The sequence below is a fragment of the Spermophilus citellus genome (genome assembly GCF_964194105.1).
Source record: "Spermophilus citellus genome assembly, chromosome: 6".
NCBI classification, from domain to species: domain Eukaryota; kingdom Metazoa; phylum Chordata; class Mammalia; order Rodentia; family Sciuridae; genus Spermophilus; species Spermophilus citellus.
This window is the reverse complement of record NC_138187.1, coordinates 104,757,110-104,777,521: the sequence shown is the minus strand read 5'-3', so window position 1 is coordinate 104,777,521 and position 20,412 is coordinate 104,757,110. Positions and strand designations below refer to the sequence as shown.

General features: G+C 34.7%; 1 protein-coding gene across 2 annotated transcripts in view; it reads left to right on the top strand.

Moving 5' to 3' along the window:
• Positions 1–20,412, top strand: part of RGS7 (regulator of G protein signaling 7) — a 486,456-nt gene that overhangs the window by 312,969 nt on the left and 153,075 nt on the right. For both annotated transcript variants that reach the window (XM_081300308.1, XM_081300309.1), the window contains exon 4: positions 10,766–10,816. In XM_081300308.1, coding sequence (XP_081156434.1) covers positions 10,766–10,816 — 51 coding nt within the window. The remainder of the gene's footprint in view (positions 1–10,765; positions 10,817–20,412) is intronic.

Below are 20,412 nucleotides of genomic sequence, written 5' to 3'. Positions count from 1 at the left end.
CTAAAAACATGAAAAAACAGGCAAACAAATCTCCTCCCAAAGTCTATAATTCCCCAACAAAGGGTCCCACTCATAAAGAGGTGGATGAAAACCCAGAGTATGATCATAAAAAACTAACTATAAAAATATTCAGTGAACTAAAAGGAGATCTAAGGAAGAAACTAAGAAAGCAATTATAGGAGATGAAAGACAACTTTAATAAAGAAATAGAAATAGTGAAAAGAAATGAAGAAATGTAGACATGATCAATCAAATTAAAAACTCATTTGAAACCATCACTCAACAGATTAGATTGCATAAAAAGACAGAAACTTTACCCTTGAAAATAGAACTTCAGATATAGAAGACAGGCTATATGAGCTTGAGTATACAGAAAGCACTAATCCTGTAAAATATGACCAGAATATATCAAGAATGCTGGGACAACTTTAAAAGACCAAACCTGAGAATCATCAGGATAGAAGAAGTCATGGAGATATAAAATAAAGGCATAAAGAACATTTTTCAATGAAATAGCTAAAGAAAACTATTCCCATATCAGAAACAAGATAGATATTCACATGTAGGGGGCTTATAAGACCCCAAATAGACCCAGTCAAATGAGAAGCTCACTAAGACACATCATGTTCAAAATGCCTAACATAGAAAATAAGAAAGATTATTAAAATCCACAAGAGAGAAACATCAAGTCACATTTAGACACAAACCAATAAGGCTCACTTCTGACTTCTCAGCTCAGACCATAAACATCAACTGAGTTTTGCTGGGTATAGTAAACTTGACTGGCCATTGTTTTCATTTAGTACTTGGAATATTTAAACTCAGTTTTAAATTTAAGGGGAAAATGAAAACATTCTATGATAAGAATAAACTAAAAGAACCAAGCCAACACTACAAAGAATACTGAAAAAATAAACTGCACACAGAGGAAGCGAAAAAACAATTCCCAAAACCCACAAACAGAGGAAGTTCAATAGAAGAATAATCCACTAAATGAGAATCAAGATAGGATAAAATATAGCAAAAAAAAAAATGGTAGGAACCACAAGCACACTGAATATTAATGGTCTAACACTGAATATTAATGGTCTCAACTTTCCAATTAAAAGACATATATTAGCATAATAGATTAAAAAAACAGATCCTATATGTTTATAAGAAACTCATCTTTTAGGCAAAGACACCTACAGGCTGAAGCTAAAAAAAAATGACAAAAAATATTCCAGGCATATTTTCTCAGAAAACAAGCAGAAGTGGCGATTCACATATCAGACAAAGCAGATTTTAAGCAAAAATTAATCAGAAGAGACAAAGAAGGCCACTGCATTCTACTAAATGGAATAATCCAACAAGAAGATATAACCCATATTAGCATTTATGCCCCAAATTTCAAAGCACCCAATTACACAGAAAAAATACTATTTGACATTAAATGTCACATAGACCCCAACATAATAATACTGTGGGGTTTCAATAAACCCTTATCACCAATAGACAGATCATCAATACAAAAAATCAATAAAAATCTCCAACTTAAACAATGCTATAAATCAAATAGATCTAATGGGATATCTACAGAATATTCCATTCCAAAACGGTGGAATTTACTTTCTTCTCAACTGCACATGGAACTTTCCCCAAAATATAATTTTAATCTTCTTTTCCTCAGAACACACTAGTAGCAGTTCCCATGTATGGGATTTCTGTTCCTTTGATTTCCAGACTCAGGTAACATTCATCATGCTCAACAACTCACAGCAATTCTGCTTTCAGGAAAAGGATCATAGAACTCTGAAGAGCAAAACCTGAAAGAATATGTAATCAACCAGATCATTTTCTTCAAATACATTTAAATGACCTCTCCTTTACAGTTTTAGAATGATGTAGAACAAGGTTTAAAATATGTTTTAATATGATTTACTGAAAGAAATCATGGCTGCTTGGATTATTATGATTCCATAGGTATCAGAGGATTTCATAGGTATTAGCTATGAATGATTGGAAGATGTGTATTACATCCTAAGATAGACATCCATATGTAGGAGGCTTACAAGACCCCAAATAGACCCAGTCAAATGAGAAGCTCACTAAGACACATCATGTTCAAAATGCCTAACATAGAAAATAAAGAAATATTATTAAAACCGACGAGAGAAACATCAAGTCACATTTAGAGACAAACTTACATCATAAGTTTGATTCAGTTCAAATTATGATTAGAAGTTACCTTTAATTCTATGAGAACTCAATAATTATCTTTAAATGCACCTGATGTATAAAGTTCCAGATAAAATAATACTCAACTCAACATTAGTTCTTCATTTTAGAAAATAAATTCTTTACTGAAAAAGATACACATTCACAAAAAAAAAAAATCAAAAGTTTCCTTTGAATAGATATTTTGGGCACAAAACGTGGTTGTATTCACATGTGAAAAATGAATTCACAATCCACTTTTCAGGCATATAGTAATTCCACAGAATGAAACAAATTTTTATTCATAACAAGGCACAACTGTATATTCATTTCATTTAAAATTCGGCATTATGGCTTTGAGTTCCTCCTTTCTTCTCCTTTTTGCTTTTCTTCTGTTGGAAATATAAATGCTGTAGAAACTAGAAGAAAGCTATGGTTTGCACCCATTGTTTCATTTGTCAAGCACCCATTTCTCTGAGGAGTGTTTCTACCTGTGCCTTCCACCCACTAGGCCATATTTATTTACTGTGATCCCACCTTTCATAACAGTTGAGGCGCTCCATCAGGAATTATAATTTTTTTTTAAGAGAGAGTGAGAGAGGAGAGAGAGTGAGAGAACCCTTAATATTCATTTTTTAGTTATCGGCGGACACAACATCCCTGTTGGCACGTGGTGCTGAGGATTGAACCCGGGCCACACGCACGCCAGGCGAGCGCGCCACCGCTTGAGCCACATCCCCAGCCCCAGGAATTATAAATTTTTGACCACACAATTTCGGCCTCAAACTGCTTGCTTGCTGCAGTAGCATAGAATTAAGGATGTAGTAGCATCAATATAAGCTATGGGTCTTGTGATCTGCTTCATGGATGAAAAATGGAAAGGCTGTCTTACAGAGAAAAATAATGAAGCCCCACAATGAAGCAAGAAGAAAACAGGAGAAAATATTTCGATGACATCAGAGTTTCTGCTTCCATTTATTCTTGAGGCCCAAACTTATCTCTTGCCTTTAGTTTCGGGTACTTTCAGTGAATTTCTTCATTCATAAGTTTATGTTTTTATCGATGTTCATAGCAGCACAATTCACAATTGCTAGACTGTGGAATCAACCCAGATGCCCTTCAATAGATGAATGGATAAAAAAATGTGGCATTTATACACCATGGAGTATTACGCAGCACTAAAAAATGACAAAATCACGGAATTTGCAGGGAAATGGATGGCACTAGAGCAGATTATGCTTAGTGAAGCTAGCCAATCCCTAAAAAACAAATACCAAATGTCTTCTTTGATATAATGAGAGCAACTAAGAACAGAACAGGGAGGAAGAGCAGGAAGAAAAGTTTAACATTAAACAGAGACATCAGGCGGGAGGGAAAGGGAGAAAAAAAGGGAAATCACATGGAAATGGAGGGAGACCCTCATTGTTATACAAAATTATATATAAGAGGTTATGAGGGGAATGGGATAACAAACATGAAGGGAAATGAATTACAGTAGATGGGGTAGAGAGAGAAGATGGGAGGGGAGGGGGGGGGATAGTAGAGGATAGGAAAGGTAGCAGAATACAACAGTCACTAATATGGCAGTATGTAAAAATGTGATGTGTAACCGATGTGATTCTGCAATCTGTATTTGGGGTAAAAATTGGGAGTTCATAACCCACTTGATTCTAATGTATGAAATATGATTTGTCAAGAGCTTTGTAATGTTGTGAACATCCAATAAATAAAAAAAAATAAAAAATAAAAAATAAAATAAAAAAAAAGTTTATGTTTTTACCCTTCCCTCGAATATTGTTATTTATGATCAAAAATGCCTTACTGAAGAAATTCAAACTTTGTTATTCTTGTATCAATCTGTTTTAGTCAGCTTCTTAATCAATGGGTCCAAAAGACCTGACAAAAACAATGTAGGAGAGAAAAAGATTATTTGGGATTCATGGTTTCAGAGGTCTCCGTTCACAGATGGCCAACTCCATTGCTCAGAGCTCAAAATGAGACAAAACATTAAAGCAGAAGACTGTGGAGAGAGAAATCAGCTCAGGACGTGGCCACCAGGAAGCAGAGAGCAAGAGCAAGAATGAGAGCTCTCTTCACCATGGACAAAATATAAACCCCAAAGGCATGCCCCAAGTGACCTACCTCCTGCAGCCATACCCCACTGCCTCCATTAATCTTTGTGAGGAGATTAATGCTGTGATTAGTTTAAGGCTCTCATATCCCAATCATTTCACCTCTAAACTTTCTTGCATTTTCTCACACATGAGCTTTTTGGAGATGCCACATATTCAAAGTGTAACACAATCTTAAATATCAGCATTTTTTTTTGTACCAGGGATTAAACTCAAGGATACGTAACCACTGGCCCACATCTCCAGCTCTTTTTTGCATTTTACAGAAAGGGTCTCACTGAATTGCTTAGGGCCTTGCCAGGTTGCTGAGGCTTTGAACTCGCCATCCTCCTGTCTCAGCCTTGAGAGCTGCTGGGATTACTTGCATGTGACACTGTTTCTGGCTACATTAGCAATTCTTTATCTGAAACAGTCAGTATCCTCAGACAACTAGCCACATATCTTGTTGAAATAGTTTAGTTTATTCCTAAGAAGAATGCACACCCTGGGTAATCACAGACTGCCTTAGTACTCAGGTGTTAGGAAGAATCTATATGGAATTTGGACTTGGATATTTGGGAGAAGACTTGAGAAAATGGGGGCTTTGCTCAGGTTGGAAGCTACCAAGAAGTTGGGGCAATTGTGATTGGGTATCTAAATATATTTATCTACAGGAGGACAAAGCAGAATATGGGTTTGGTAAAACAGTATTCACTCAAATAGCCAGACTGAGATGCACTTCATATTTTATGGTTTGAACTGTGCTCATGTATTGTCTGTGTTTTCACCTGATTAAGAAGTAGTCCTATTTTTATCTTGACAGATTAGCCTTGTCTTGATAGGGTGGCCTTGTCTGATGTTAATGTTCTGATAAATTGTTCACATTTAATGGGAGAACCCCAGACCTCACTGTGAATACCCAGTGTGGTCCTGGAAGCCAGAGGCTTTCTTTCTTTTCTTAAGTCCCCATTTTGTCCAAAGGCAGACAGGATAAGGACACAGGGCATTCGTCAGTGATTTTCTGATTTTTGCCACTAATGAGATTTGTTGAATCAACATGTTGTTTAGGGAACACATATAATGGTTGTGCTGGAGTTAGTCTCTCCTGTTCCTTTGGTTGTAAGTTGCTTTGTTGAATCCTCAGATGCAGCAATGTTTATACAATCACATTTAAAAACTCTGAACAGGATATGTTGGCCAGTGGAAACACAAGTCATTATCAAAACCAAAATTTATTCTTAGATAATGAGCAACTAATTGTTTGAAAGAGTGAGGAGAGAGTCTGTTTATTATTTTAGCTTTAAAAATGGATTTTAGGCTGGCTTTGTTTTCTAAATACTTTTATTTCTCAAGCCCTAGGGAAATTCCACAATTTTAAAAAGTAAACTAACTTAAATTTTTTTTTTGCATGAAGAACTTAAAAAAATTATCACAATTAGAGATAGATTGAGTTTTATAAAATGCTAGGGCTGATTGTTTTTGTAATTTGGGGCCTATTGTGCATAAAATATATGTGTATAAACATTGAGTCATACCTTCAATAAGCATCTGATGACCATCTATGCTGAGGCCTTTTGATAAGAATGGAGAAATGTGATGAGTCAGACATTGCTTCTCCCTGGAGAGACTCACAGATGAGCAAATCTGCTTCACCCCACCTCCTTTTCTTCTTGTCCTTAAAAGTGCATGCCACAGCCAGACTTGCCCAGAAACCCAATAACTATTCATTACATGCTGCTTGATGATGATGAACATTTATTTGCTTATTTTGAGGAACTAAAAATAGCGTTGAAAAATATTTTCTAGACCTATAGGATGTCTTCTATTTAGTGAGAGACTTTAAGAATGGTTATCCCATCAAAAATATGGATTATTTGTGGTATTCTTTAAATAAAAATCTTCATATTGCCAACACTGTGTCTATGTGGCTATGAGTCTTCAGCGAAGTGTGCAAAAGACCTGTTTATTTTCCTGACTGAGACACATTGCAAAGGTCAGCGTCTTTACCTCAGGAATAATTTGGGCCTCTTCTATTGTGATTATAAGCCAAACTTTTCATTAATGGTGTTAGCAGAAATTATGAAAAAGCTTACTTTTTAAAGCATACAAACCAAATTTCTAATGTTTTTGTTTCTTAGAAAGTACTCCTTATCATATTTCCAAAAGTTTTACAATATTTTTCTTTGTAAGGATTGCTTAAGTTTTTTGTGAGCCTCTAATTTAGATTCAGTATGTGGACAGCTGCAGTTGACACTTGTATCTGAAGTTATAGGCCAATCTGTGGAGGAGAGATGGAGATAAATAGAAATCTTATGGGCTTAAAACAGAGACTGGTGCAGGTGTTACCAGTCTGCACCAGGGCAGAGTTGGGGAAGTCCCTTCACCAAGCAGGTCCATAGCATGGGCAAGAAAATAATGTCTAACTGTCTTTGCTCTCTTTGCTTTAATTATCAATGGGGTAGTAGTTAGCTTTAAAAAAGGAAAGATAAAACATCTATGAGAGATGATTATGGTGCCTGGAAATTACTTGCTGGGAAAATATTCATTGCACAAGGAGTGCCATCCTTAGAGTAGAATGTGGGCAGAGGAATCTTGTTCATGCATCCATTCTTTTCTTTTAATATTTTAAAAATTTAATTATTTATTTTAATTAGATATATATGACAGCAGAATGCATTTTGATTCATTGTACACAATTGCAGAACAACTTTACATTTCTGTGGTTGTACACAATGTAGCATCTCACCATATGTACAATCATACATGTGCTTAGGGTAATGATATCCATCTCATTCCACTATCTTCATGCATCCATTCTTTCAACATTTTCTGATCACTTTTTACTTGTAAGGCATTAGTCTTAATTTGGGGGATTTGAGGATTAATAATATACCTTCCCTGCCTTCCAGGCACTCTTGGTGCTAAAGGGAAGATGATGAAACCATTGATAAGTGAATTATGAGGATGTTAACAGATCATACACTTTCCCCAATCTAGGTGGATTGGCAATGGACAGAACAGGCTTCCTAGGGTAGCTAATGTCTGAACTGAATGTCAGTTGGAATTAGCCACAACAAAAAGAGATGGAGATGGAATAAGACTAGTAAAGTCATGGAAGATACAAGCACTCTGGCCCAATAGAGGACCATGAGCCATGTGATAAGGAAGAATTCTGATGGTTCATTTTTGCTCATTTTTTCATTTCAAGTCAAGTATTGCTGGAATTGCACAATCATAAATCTCTACTGCTTCTGCTAAATACAGAAAACACATAACTTTGTAATACTAAAAGTAACAAATGCCTCTGAAAACTCAGAATATGAGGATGAGTGCTGACTGTGGCTAAACTTGTCATAAGCTGTAGTCAAAGTCAATTTTCAAAAAAACCCCTGCATTTTCCTTAGAGGTCTCCAAAAGAAAATAGAAAGAACTCTAAAATATTCTTAACATTTACATTTGTACATGAAAAAATATACCAGAGCTATTTTTTTAATCTATTAAACACATAGCTTGAAAATTGCTTGAGATGGCATTTCTTCCTAAACCTCTTCAGGGCACTGTGCCACATTTTAAGGTTGAACACTCTTTTCTAGGGAAATCTATGAGAGCACATTTCTCTTTCAGTCTTCTGATTTCATTAAGACACTGGATATTTTTTTCTCTTTCTCTACCCATTTCTTCAGGGGAAAAGGCCTCAACATGATAGATGCAGAGTAGGTGAATATGGAGAGCTTGAGTACACATTTCACAGTAAAATCATGTTTCAACTTAGAACTAGAAATATGTTAAGGTGGTCATGCAATAGAAAATGTACTATGCCATCTGTTAGGTGACATCCACAGTTGATCAAATCCCATTAAATTGACTATCACAGCTGAACCAAAAATGCACTTGTGCCAGAAATACTCAAAACTAGGCTAAGAAAGAAAGTTCCCTGTCCCCAAAATTAAGTGTGGTTTCCAATTAGGCATTTCTATATTTCTGCTTAGAAAAGAAAGAAAGAAAGAAAAGGGGGTGGGGAAGAAGAAGAGAAGGAAAGGGAAAAATGAAAGGAGAAGAAAAAGAAAAAAACCTTTTTCTAAAAGCAATATAAATCATTTTTCACATTAAAAGTAATTTGTAGTCTTGCAACTAATGATTGACTCTCTTCCAAAGAATGGGAATTTTCCAGTGCCTACTCACATATATTCTCCAAAGAGATGCCTCTAAAAGCTCTGTATAGGAGGATGGGCACTGACTATGGCTGAACTTTCCATAGGCTGGAGTCAAAGTTATAACTCAGTGGAGTATCTGGAGATTTGGGTACTTGGAATTCTAGTCATCAAACATTATATGTGTTGGGAAAACTGTTTCCTTTTTACTTATTAAAGGGAGTACCTTTAAGATATAAGGTAATCTGTAATACCTGCACATACATACATTCTCCCTCACCTCCCTACCTCCCTACCTCCTTCTCTCTCTCTCTCTCTCTCTCTCTCTCTCTCTCTCTCTCTCTCTCTCTCTCTCAAGTTGGGGAGATAGAACCCAGAGCTTCACTTGTTCTAAGTACATGCTTTGCTACTGAGCTACCTCCAGCCTCTAATATCTGCTTTCTTGAGAGTGGACTTTTTTACTTCCTACCTTCAGAACAGTTTGGCAAAACTTCCTTAAGACACCTAAATGAATTGATTGCCTCAAGTGCATTTAAATAAAAAGAAGCTATAAAAGAAACAGTTACAACAGAATATGAATTAGATTCAACACTTGAAATTATTTTTAAATGCATGCATATTAAAAAATGAAGCTGGGTATGAATGTCTCCATAACTTTTAGAAGGCGATTTTCAAGTTTGATAATCAAGTAGTTTGAACATGGTTTTGAGCTATGCCAATTCAAGCAGCTACAATCACCTTGTTGAGGTTAATGTCATTCATTTACCATAACACTGAGTGGGTAGTCAGGAACTTCAGCCAGTCTTTAGGAAAGGTTGAAATAGAATCTTGTATCATACTGAAATTTCTGACATGGCTTACTGTGTGTACACAGCAATTCACAGATATGTCTTTTTCTATTTTATGTAGAAATGAATTGTGCTAAAAACAAAATTAAATATCTTCGTATATAATTAGTCACAAAGTCCTGAAACAAATCTCCAATTTTGTTCTAAGTAATTTGTACACTTTGTTTAGGCTTTCTGCCTTCAATCCTGGATCACAACTATAGAAATGTTTGTTGACTGCTTTCCTGTGTTTTTGTCTAACTTAAAGCATTCCACACGTAATGCCAGTCAAATTCCTTAAACTTGCTTGATAGTATCCTTCACCTGCTCAAACCCATTGCATGTCTCTTTTTATGCCTTACTTATAGGAGGGAAAAAAAATTCAAATTCTTTAGCCTGAAGTTCTAATCCTGCTGAATGTGCTGTGAACTCTTTTATTATTTTCAAATTCTTTTTTTATATTTATTTTTTAGTTGTAGTTGGACACAACACCTTTATTTCACTTATTTATTTTTTTATGTGGTTCTGAGGATCAAACCCAGGGTCTTGCACATGTGAGGCAAGCACTATACCGCTGAGCCACAGCCCCAGCCCCTCAAATTCTTATTATTACCAGAACCTAGTATATAGAAAGTATGCAATAAATAGTTCTTTTGACTGTTTGTTACCTTTTAACTTTTTCATAAGTCTTTTCATCAACTAAATTTCTATTTTTCGTATGCCAGAATATACCCTTCAAAATGAAACTCAGACATTTATTTTTTCAGTTGCTCCTTCATATCTTCTGTAGGGAACGAAATTTTTTTTTAAGTCATTATTAAGCAGTCACTCTAGTTACTCTGCTTCTAGGTACTTCTTGTAAGACTTTAATCAAATAAACAGCTAGGAGCTGGTGTGATCCCTACTGCAATAAAAGACCACAGGGATTCTCTTGAGGATCCCTAGCAGGTGTTATAAACATGGTGGATAAAAAGAAGGGCAAAGGAAAGTTCTACTGCATCCATGAATTGTGAGGATCTTAAAATAGGGACAGACATGAAGATACAGACACTTAAAATGAATAGGTGTATTCAAGAACTAAAACCAAACTTGGTTTGGCTTGAGAGTCAATAGAAGGATGAGATGGGGACACCTAGAAATTAGACAGAGGCCATCCTAAGAATTTTGCCTAACACATCGTAAGCCCTCAGTAAACATTTATTCAACAGATTAATCACTTCATCTACAACTAGTATGTTAAATCTTATTTATGCTTAAATATATCATATTTAGGGATTTACTAGCTTGCACCTTGGCTCATTAAAGAAATGTATTCATATTAGGAGTTTTCAGTACCTGTTGTTATGAAGATCCTTGTACCTGTTGTTAATGATTAGAGAAGTTCTTACTAATATGAGTGCTAAAGCGGAGTGTTCTTAAAATTAACATATATAAACAAAATGTTCACATCTATTTGTGTTTTTCTTTTTTCTTTTTCTAGGGTCAGACATTGTTCAATGGTTAATAAAGAACTTAACTATAGAAGATCCAGGTAAATAAATCATTTTCCCATTGTTAGAAATTTTGAGTGTGTGTGGTTTTAAGAAATATGTTTTCTCAGGGCTATTTAAAAGAGGAAGCAAATAAACCTCTGAAAAATTAGAATTAAATTTGAACTATGCTTTTAGTATTTCACAAATTGTATATCAGTGGATATATCTTAAACTAAAATGTGCAATTTTTATATACTTAATGTCCCTTTTATATTATTTGATTCAAGTTATTGGTGATTATTATAAGGGTTGTGCTATAAACTTATGAACAAATAACTGTATGTATGATTTATAGGGAGTGACTATGAAATCAAGAGATTTCTCTTTATGACACTAATAAATATAAATCTCATTAATTAATAATTTAGCCTTAATTCCATTTTGAAGAAAAGTTTGAAAATAGTATGTTATTTGAAATTCATATTTTTGTCATATCAGCATGGTGTGTGTGTGTGTGCGTGTGTGTGTGTAAGTCATAAGCCCATTTTCTCTGATAGACAAATCAATTCTACAGAAAAACACTTATTTCCAGAATTTGAAAGCAATTTCAGCCAGTTCCCATCTTGTATTGCCTGGAAAAAATTCCCATTCCTACATAGATGCAGCATTTAATGACTTAAAAATTTTAATTTAAAAGCCTTCACATGTAGCAAACAATTCACATCGCAAAAATGAATATAAGAAGATCTATATTGTTTAGAGAAGATGCTCGAAACAAAATATCATAACTTTTGGCAAAACTTATAGTGGCTGGGAATAACACAACAAGAGAAGGACACCAATATATCAACCTGTGCAATCTCCACCCCTGGATTGGAGAGGATCAATCTGGCATGAATTTTGCTCCTTCCTCTGGAGATTACTACAGTAGGATTATTTAGAATTAATAGTATATGCAGATTTAAGGTCTTTATGTTTTCCTTATTCCAAGATAATTTTATAAAGCCTGGCCATCAGAAAATTCAGCTTGAATTCTGTACATAAAGGCCTATATACACCCCCCTCCTCACTTTGTACATGTGCTTTTAAAATACTTATCCTATCAAGTTCAATGGGATTAAACAATTAAGCAAAAATGAAGCAGCTATTGACAGCATCATATTATTACTAAGTGAAAAGAGGAGATAATTTAAAGAAAGGAAGCTACACTCTATTCAAACTCACATTTCAGTCTCACCTAATGGCATCTCTGATTTTTATAAATTAGAACATTACAAATAAATGATCCCAGGGATAAAAAACAAATTGGCACAATGCTGATAACCAGGAAAATACTGATTTGCAAAGAATATTATAGACCAAAGTGGTAAGTGAATTCAAAGGGTGATTTCTTTTTTAAACTGAAGACTGAAAGTGAACTTTGGTAATTGTTTGAGAGATAGGAAGGTATTTAAAGATCTAATCAGCTAACAAGGAATAATAATTGTTCGTAATTTACATGTGGGATCTCATTTTATCTATAATGTATATGAAAAACTGTTTTTATTTGTTTGTTCAGCACTTTAAGGAAGTTATAAAGCTTCATTAAAGGGTGTATGCAGAGATAAATAAAGCCAATAATATCCAGGAAAAAAACACATTATTTTTACACTAATTAATTAATTAATTAATTGGTACCAAGGATTGAAACCAGAGGCACTTAATCACTAAGCCACATCCCCAGACCTCTTTTGTATTTTATGTAGAGACAGGGTCTCACTGTGTTGCTTAGGGACTTGCTAATTTGCTGAGGCTGGCTTTGAACTCATGATCCTGCCTCAGCCTCCCCAGGATTATAGGCATGAGCCACTCACCTGGTCTTTATTCATAGTTATGACAGGCTGAAACAATTCGTTTTTAATTTGTCGGCTTGTTCCTTTGAATGAACCAATTTATCCTCTATGGAGCCAGGCTCTGTCTAGGTTTTAAGAAGAGTAAAAAGCATCTAAATATATAACAGATTATGCAAACAAGCAATGAATCAATCTTGTAAACCATTTGGGGCCCAATTAAATATGGTTGTCAATATATCTGACATTATGAAAGCTACTTTGATGGCAGCATCTATGAAATCAGTCATCTGTTTTGAAGCTGCTTAGAGGAAACACTGGGCAGTTGTTACAATGCCAGGTCTAGCTTAAACCCCACTAATCCAATGAAGATGCTTAAAAATAAAGGATAACTCCATGCCTGGTTTCTTCTATCTAATTACTAAGTGGTTATTTGAAAACCTTGAATGATCATTTGAAGTTCTAGATGTTAATAATTTGTTGAAAGATTTTATGGGAAGTTGGAAGAAGATTCTGAGTAGGGGAGCTGGTCCCAATGGCTCATTTGGAGGAGAAGGGGAGAGTTTCATGATCTTCAGGGCCTTATTCAAAACCCCTGAGTCCATTATTAATTATTAATAATTATTATTAATTAGTGTTAATTATTATTAATCATTACTATTAATTAGTGTTCAGTATTTTATTAATCAGTTTAGTACCTTTTCCCTTCTATTCCAGTAATTCAGTGGACATTTGGCTGAATATTTTACTAGAGTCCATGGTATCTTAGGCATTTATTATTCTTTCAAAATGAAGCTGGATTTGAATTTTTAGTTAGAACTTTAGATTTTTTTTTTTAGTTCTGGTGACATATATATATCTACATTTACACATAGATGTAAAGCACATATACAAGATTAGTTCAAATTTTTCTTTTACTCCTTGGGTCCACTTTCATAATATATACTATTCAAGAAAATTCCATTTCTTCATGGATTTATTCATACATTTCATTTATTTAACAAATATTTTTTTTTAATTCTCACTATGTACCAAATAATGGAAATACAGGGTGAACATTTCGCTGTATGAATGACTGATTCTTGACTTCCAAAATAGCACACTCCTGTCTTTCCTTCTCTTTCACTGGCCACTGGTTTGGTCTGTTTTCTACTGGCTCATCACTTTTCAGCTGGTCTGTAGATGTAGGATTGTTCATATTTCTGTCTTTGTGAATGTATTTTTTTCTATCTATACCCTGGTGCTAAGTGACATATGCCAAGGACTCCCAAACTCATAGCTTCTGTGCTGACCTGTCCAGGTGCTCATCTTTCATCTAACCAATGCTCATACAGTCTCTCTCCTGAAGGGTCAAAAACAGCACAATCAAAATGGAATGCTGGTTTTCTCCAGCTCTCAAAGCTTCTCCTTCCTATATTCCCCAGCTCAGTTACACAGTTGACTCTTCTGTTATGGAACCTGGTGTGTCTTCCTATTCATTTGAGTTTCATTTGTAGTCTTTTGGAAGGATTTTAAAGTTTCTCTCATGTAGGTTTTGCACATTTTTTACTAAACTTATTTATAAGTATTTTATTTTGTTACTATTATAGGTGAATCTTCTCTTCCATAACAGATACAGATTATCATTTGTATATACATGAAAATGATTGATTTATATATGCTAATTTTATATGTCTTCACTTTCCTAAATTAGACTTTTGAAAAAAATATTTTAACTAACTTATTGGAAAACAATAATTTTTTCCCAGCAGTTTTAAAAATTATTTATGATTATTCAGTCCTTGAACTTCTGAATATTTGGCATTATCATTTGTTGACTGTGTATATATTTATTGACTATTTAGATATAAAAGTAGATGAGATGAACTTTCTTCTCACAGATACTATAGTTATTGATTCCTCACTCTCATACCTTTAATAGTCTGGTAAAGGGTAAATCGTGAAAGAATGTTGATTTTCTTCATATATGACTTCATATACACACTTTTTTAAACTTTGTAAATTTTCTCTCTTTGAAGTTCAAAATATATGCAAGCCATTTCATTGTTTTTCATAGTGCATTTATAATATTTGGTGATTTGATTTTTTGGAGAGCAGTACCGGGTATTAAACTCAGAGGCACTAGACCACTGAGCCACATCCCCAGCTCTATTTTGTATTTTATTTAGAAAAAAGGTCTCACTGAGATGCTTAGTGCCTCAGTTTTGCTGAGACTCACCATCCTCCTGTTGGGCCTCCCAAATCTCTGGGATTATAGGCGTGCACCACTGTACTTGGCTTGATTCAATTTTTAAGTGTATTGATCCGATTCTTTTCAGTTGAAGAAAAATTTCTATTTTTGTTATTGAAGCCTGATTGTCTTCATTTATAAAATGGACATAATATGAGTGACTACTAATTATGTTATGCTAAGAATTTAATAAGTAATATATGTAATAGTTATTACTGCATCTTTATATTGCTAAGAAAATATTAACAATTATAGTTATGTTTATAGTTTTTGTAGCAATTGCAACCAATTATTTGCTCGATTATTTGTTGTGCTTTATGTTTTTGAAACATTTACTTGCATGTTTTATTGTACACCTCAATTACAATTTTTTTCATTATTTTCTTAACTTTCCCCAAACTTCTCTGTTATAGAGTAACTTAATTTTTTTTAATATCTTTATTTCATTTTTATGTGGTGCCGAGAATCGAACCCAGTGCCTCACGCACACCAGGTGAGCTCACTACCACTTGAGCCACATCCCCAGCCCTTAAATTTTTTTGTATTATAGTATTTACTAATTTTCTTACTACAGACTCAGCTCTTCACTGATGCTAATGGAGAATTTATCTATTGCATATTTACCCTTTTATCACCTTTGTGGTTTTCTCAAGTACTTTGTTTCTACCTATCATTAACTTATCATCTAATCATGGTGTATTATTGTAAAGTTATCTTTCTTATCTTTTATTACATCTTTTCATTCAATAATATTAAGTGCACAAGGCAGATAGGGTCATAGATTTATTTCACATAGTTTTATGTATCAGAAATATTTGTGAATCTGTTTTATGAATATTTTTTCCCATTTACCATTTCTCAAACATGAGGAACTCTATATAGGACTGAATTTTAGTTATTGGCAAGAAGAGAGGATTCTCCTTGTATAGCATAGTTACATAGTTTGCCCCTTTTACAGCCTGAGTTGGATTACTGATGAATATAAATTTTCATTGATACATTAGCTTGTTGACTATGTATAGTGGGGAGTTTGTTGGTGCTATGAGAAATCCTAACCTCAATATCCCATCATGATATATTGTCATCCAGTGTAATAGACCCATTTCACTAGGACATGTTTCTATCCTATATTGTGTATTTCGTTTGCCCAGATTCCTGAAAGATGTGGCTATTCCTGGTGTCTTCTATCCGGCTTTCTCTCCACCATGGGAGGGGAAAGCTGTTCACACTTGACAGTTTTACTGTTGGTATAGCCCCTCTCCAGCTGCTTTCAGATGTTGTTGATTGCCCCAGTCCGGCTGCAGCAAAATAACGGGGCGGGGGGTGGGGGGAGCGGGGTGACAAGTAACTTGTGTACATTGATACAGCAGGAGTGGGAGCCCTTTATTGTAGGACAGGAGGGGTATATATACATTCCACACAGCTTATCTTAATTAACATAAACTCGATATAGCAGTCAACCAATAAGGAATCGCCACACTTAATGGCTCACTGGTGTTACTTCTCAAACCACTCCCTCTGGCAAAATGCCAGGCACCATCCAGACTTGTTTACAGACCTTAACAGTTGATCTACTGCAATCAGCTGGATGCGGAGTGATGTGCTGCTTCCTTCCTGAATTCTACCCTTTCCACCCTGCTTCACAGTTTCATTAATAACCCTGAGAACATTCTCTACTTAGTACTGTGGTGTTCTTTCAGGAGAGTGTTGCATTCTGACCCCATCTTTGGTAAATTGCTTAGACTTTGGCTGCCTTGCTTCTACGCACTTCCCTAACTTCTATTTGAGTGATTGTGTGTGTGTGTGTGTGTGTGTGTGTGTGTGTGTGTGTGTGTGGAGAGAGAGAGAGAGAGAGAGAGAGAAAGCTTACCAGGCTTGCTGTGAGGGCATAGCAAGTGATCCTATCTCATACTGTGCTTCCTAAAATCCTATGCTGTTTTTTTTTTTTTTTTCTCAGTTGCATGAAGGCAATTCTGCTGCTTGCTTATCATTCCAAGGTATGACATTCTGTGAAGCTGTCCAAACCTTTTACTACCTGGACACCCCACACAGTCTTCCTACATTTTCATCCTACTGGGTTTCCCAGTATTTATATGGGCAACAAAGAACAAATAACTTTTTTCTCTTGGATGTAATAATTTTTGCTTATTTTACTAATTGCCTGAAATATTATTCTGTCATATCAATCAGCTTCTGCTATATGGTAAACCACCCCAAAAGCTTAAACAGTCATTTTAGCTTAAAAAAGTAAAAAACATTTCATTTAGCACACTATTCTGTGGATCTATGGGTCTTCTCCTCTGGTGTGGGTCTTCTTGGCTGTTTCCTACTTTGCTCTCTGATACACTATAGCCAGCTGTGAGTGGATGATCCAGAATTTTGCCATATCTGCATGGTAGGCTTTCATGAATATTTCTCATTCATTTTGCAGTCTGCTAGCACTGGCTTGTTACCACAGTATTTTCAGGAATGAATTTTTGCTTGTGTTATATTCACTATTGTCTCATATCTGAAAAAGTTCAAAGCTTATGTAGGGAAGTATCATATAAGGATATAGAAGCAGGTGTTTGTGTGTGAGAAAATTGGGGCCATTAATGCAAAAATCTCCCATATCTGTATTTCCTTGTCTTTTAAACTTGCCTTTCCATAATAAGTCCTTCTATCTTCTGAATTGTTGCAGAATCTGTCTTCCACAACTTGTCACAAAATTATCAACAGAAATCAATAACTCCTTAATGTTATCTGACTCATTTGTGATCCTGACTGGCCCCATCCTTACAAGCTCTGGAAGTAGTGCTGACCAAAATGAGGCAGATGAGTACCAGGATTGGAAAGGAGTCTCACTAGGACACCAGGCATGATGGAACATAATATATTTCTGTGTTTCTACTTGTTGTACCTTTCTCTTTCTCTGCATCATTTATCCCATGCTTCTTAAGATTTCAGTATTCCTTGAGAAGCATCCTGGCATTGAAGATGGTCATGGACTTTGCAGACAGACTTGAACTTGAATCTTTATTCCTCTATATCCTGACTTTTGGCCCTGGGCATATTAGTTCCTCTCCTTTTTCCCCTTTATCTGAAAAAGAAATTATAGTATGTTTTTGAAGTTAAATGAGTCAAAATTCAAGTAGGCCAGAATCTTTGTTTGATTTCAGATTGACCAGAATCTTTTTAACATTTTGCAGGCATATTTAGTTGAATTGTACTCTTTTCAAAGAACATGCAATTTTATATTACCCTTCAAACATCTGTTCTATGAAGGTTCATCTCCCATTGGCTTTTCTTTGCCATAGACTATAAGACTATTCTTATAGGATAGAATGTTTGTATTATTCTTGACAACATGTTTGTTGCTTCATTTAATTATATTTTTTATTTCAAATATTCCTCTTATCACTTCAGTTGGATCTAAGAAACATAACAGAAAATAGCCATTCTTTCCAGTCACTGAGTGACATAGCAAAGTCAATAAGCTTTCAATAGTCGATTTATTTTCACTAATGGGAATTTGCTGAAATGATATATTAAGGTCATCACAACCAACCATTCAGTTTGTATTCCCCTAAAGAGAAAGGAAAAAGTAAGAAGAAAGAAAATTTAAGTGGATCATTCATTATCTAACTAAATCCAGTGTAAAAAAAAATGTGCAGATAGAAAAATAACATAAGGTATAAAAGTGGATTTATCCAAAATAAAATCTTAATTTCAAGTAATTGCAAAATGTCTTCCTCTAGAAGCAATATCTGTTGTAAAAATAGCAGTGAAAATCAAGATTCAAGCAACTCACCTGAACATTTCACTTGAACATTAACAACTGGATTGGGTAACTTAATTGTCACTGAAAGAATTAAATCAATCCATGTTCCCATCACTATAGAGAGATTCTGTCATTTGCCTTTCAAAACTGCCACAGATCCTCTAAAGAAATCAATCTAAATTCTGTTAGTTAATTTAATAAAACTTCATTATAAATGGCCTCTGTATTCTGTGGACTTGGTTAGATTGCTAGTGAGGTCATAGCCCTAAGAACATCGATGCATCAGCACTAAGAAAGGATAGAATGTTCGTGTTATTTTTGATGATGTTTTGAACTTGCTAAGCATTTTATGCTTTTCTAAATCATATCAAATAGACTGTTTTTTATAATCACATCAATGGGATGATCCCAGACAAACATTTCATCATTTTACAATTGAAAAATCAACAGAGAAAAACTTGGGATCATCCAAATTCACATGTTGACTCACTTAACTCACTTTGGAACCTTGGAATCAAAATCTCTATCCTGCATACCTGCTCCCTTTTGAACAATTATTTCAGGCCTGACTTCTGCTTTTTTAGAAATGATGGGCTATCATTAGTAGACAAGGTCCCATCTGAGCATTGCAATGTTTTGGAAAAATGCAATTGATTTTCTTGGAATTGATTTAATATTTACCTACTGCATTCTGGGAACATTTAGAGGCATTTAGAGCCATTTTATACACATTTCAATTCATTTATTAGAGGTAAAATTTTTAAATTGTTTTCTTTGTGTTCTTCAAATTATTTCAAACCATTACTTGGACAGAAAGAATATAGAAGCATTTAAAATACCCTTCAGAAAAGGGAAAAACAGTGGAATGAATCAAAATGAACTTTCATATGTTCATGCATGGATATGGCCCAGTGAGTAAACTGTAAAGGGTTTGAAGAGAGATCAGTGGAGTGGAGGGAAGGGAATGGGGGAAGTACTAGGTATTGAATTGGAAAGGGTTGAGTTCCACACCTTTGTGATAATATCAGGGTGAATCTGGTGTTGTATAAAACTAAAAGAATAAATTTTAAAAATACCCTTGCAAAAATCACCAAGTACCTTATGAGCCTATAGAAATGTATATTTTATTATCAATTCTGTGGCCTATCATGTTAATAGGACAGAAATAAAAGTGACTTCATTATTATTGTTCTAGTTCTAATAAACCATTATATGTAAATATTCTGAGTTTTTAAGGTATCATCTAACACTGACAATAATATTTAAGAAGTTGTGGATCAGAGCCTTTAAGTATACCTCTAAAAAGATAAATTATTTTGAACTAGTTTTAAGATAATAGCTACTACCCAAAATATGCTTTTTATGTTATAAAAATAATTAATTAAAAAGAAATTCTTCATATCTTTTGGTTACTTGCTCTGAGTACATCCTCCTGCCAGAAATTCATGTATATAGGGGATCCTATATGTTGATCTAATTAGTTCATGTCAAATGAACAAAAGCCACAGTAGCCTTTATGCATTCGTTTGTGTGTTAATAGATTCTCTACAGAGAAGTGATTTGTTTTTTCATATATTCTAATTGTGCCCTCTCTGTGTCGGTTCAACTTGGAATAACAGAAATGAGGTCAACTGAATGCTTAAACAACAGAAACATTAATTTCTCACAATTCTGGAGGCTAAAAAGTACAAGATTGAGGCACCGTCAGATTAGTATTTGGTGAAGTCCATTTCTTGGTTCATAGACATCTGTCTTCTCATCGTGGCCTCATAAAGCAGAAGGGGAGAAGGAACTGTCTAGGGACCTTCTTATTAAACTCCTCCCAAGGGCTCCACT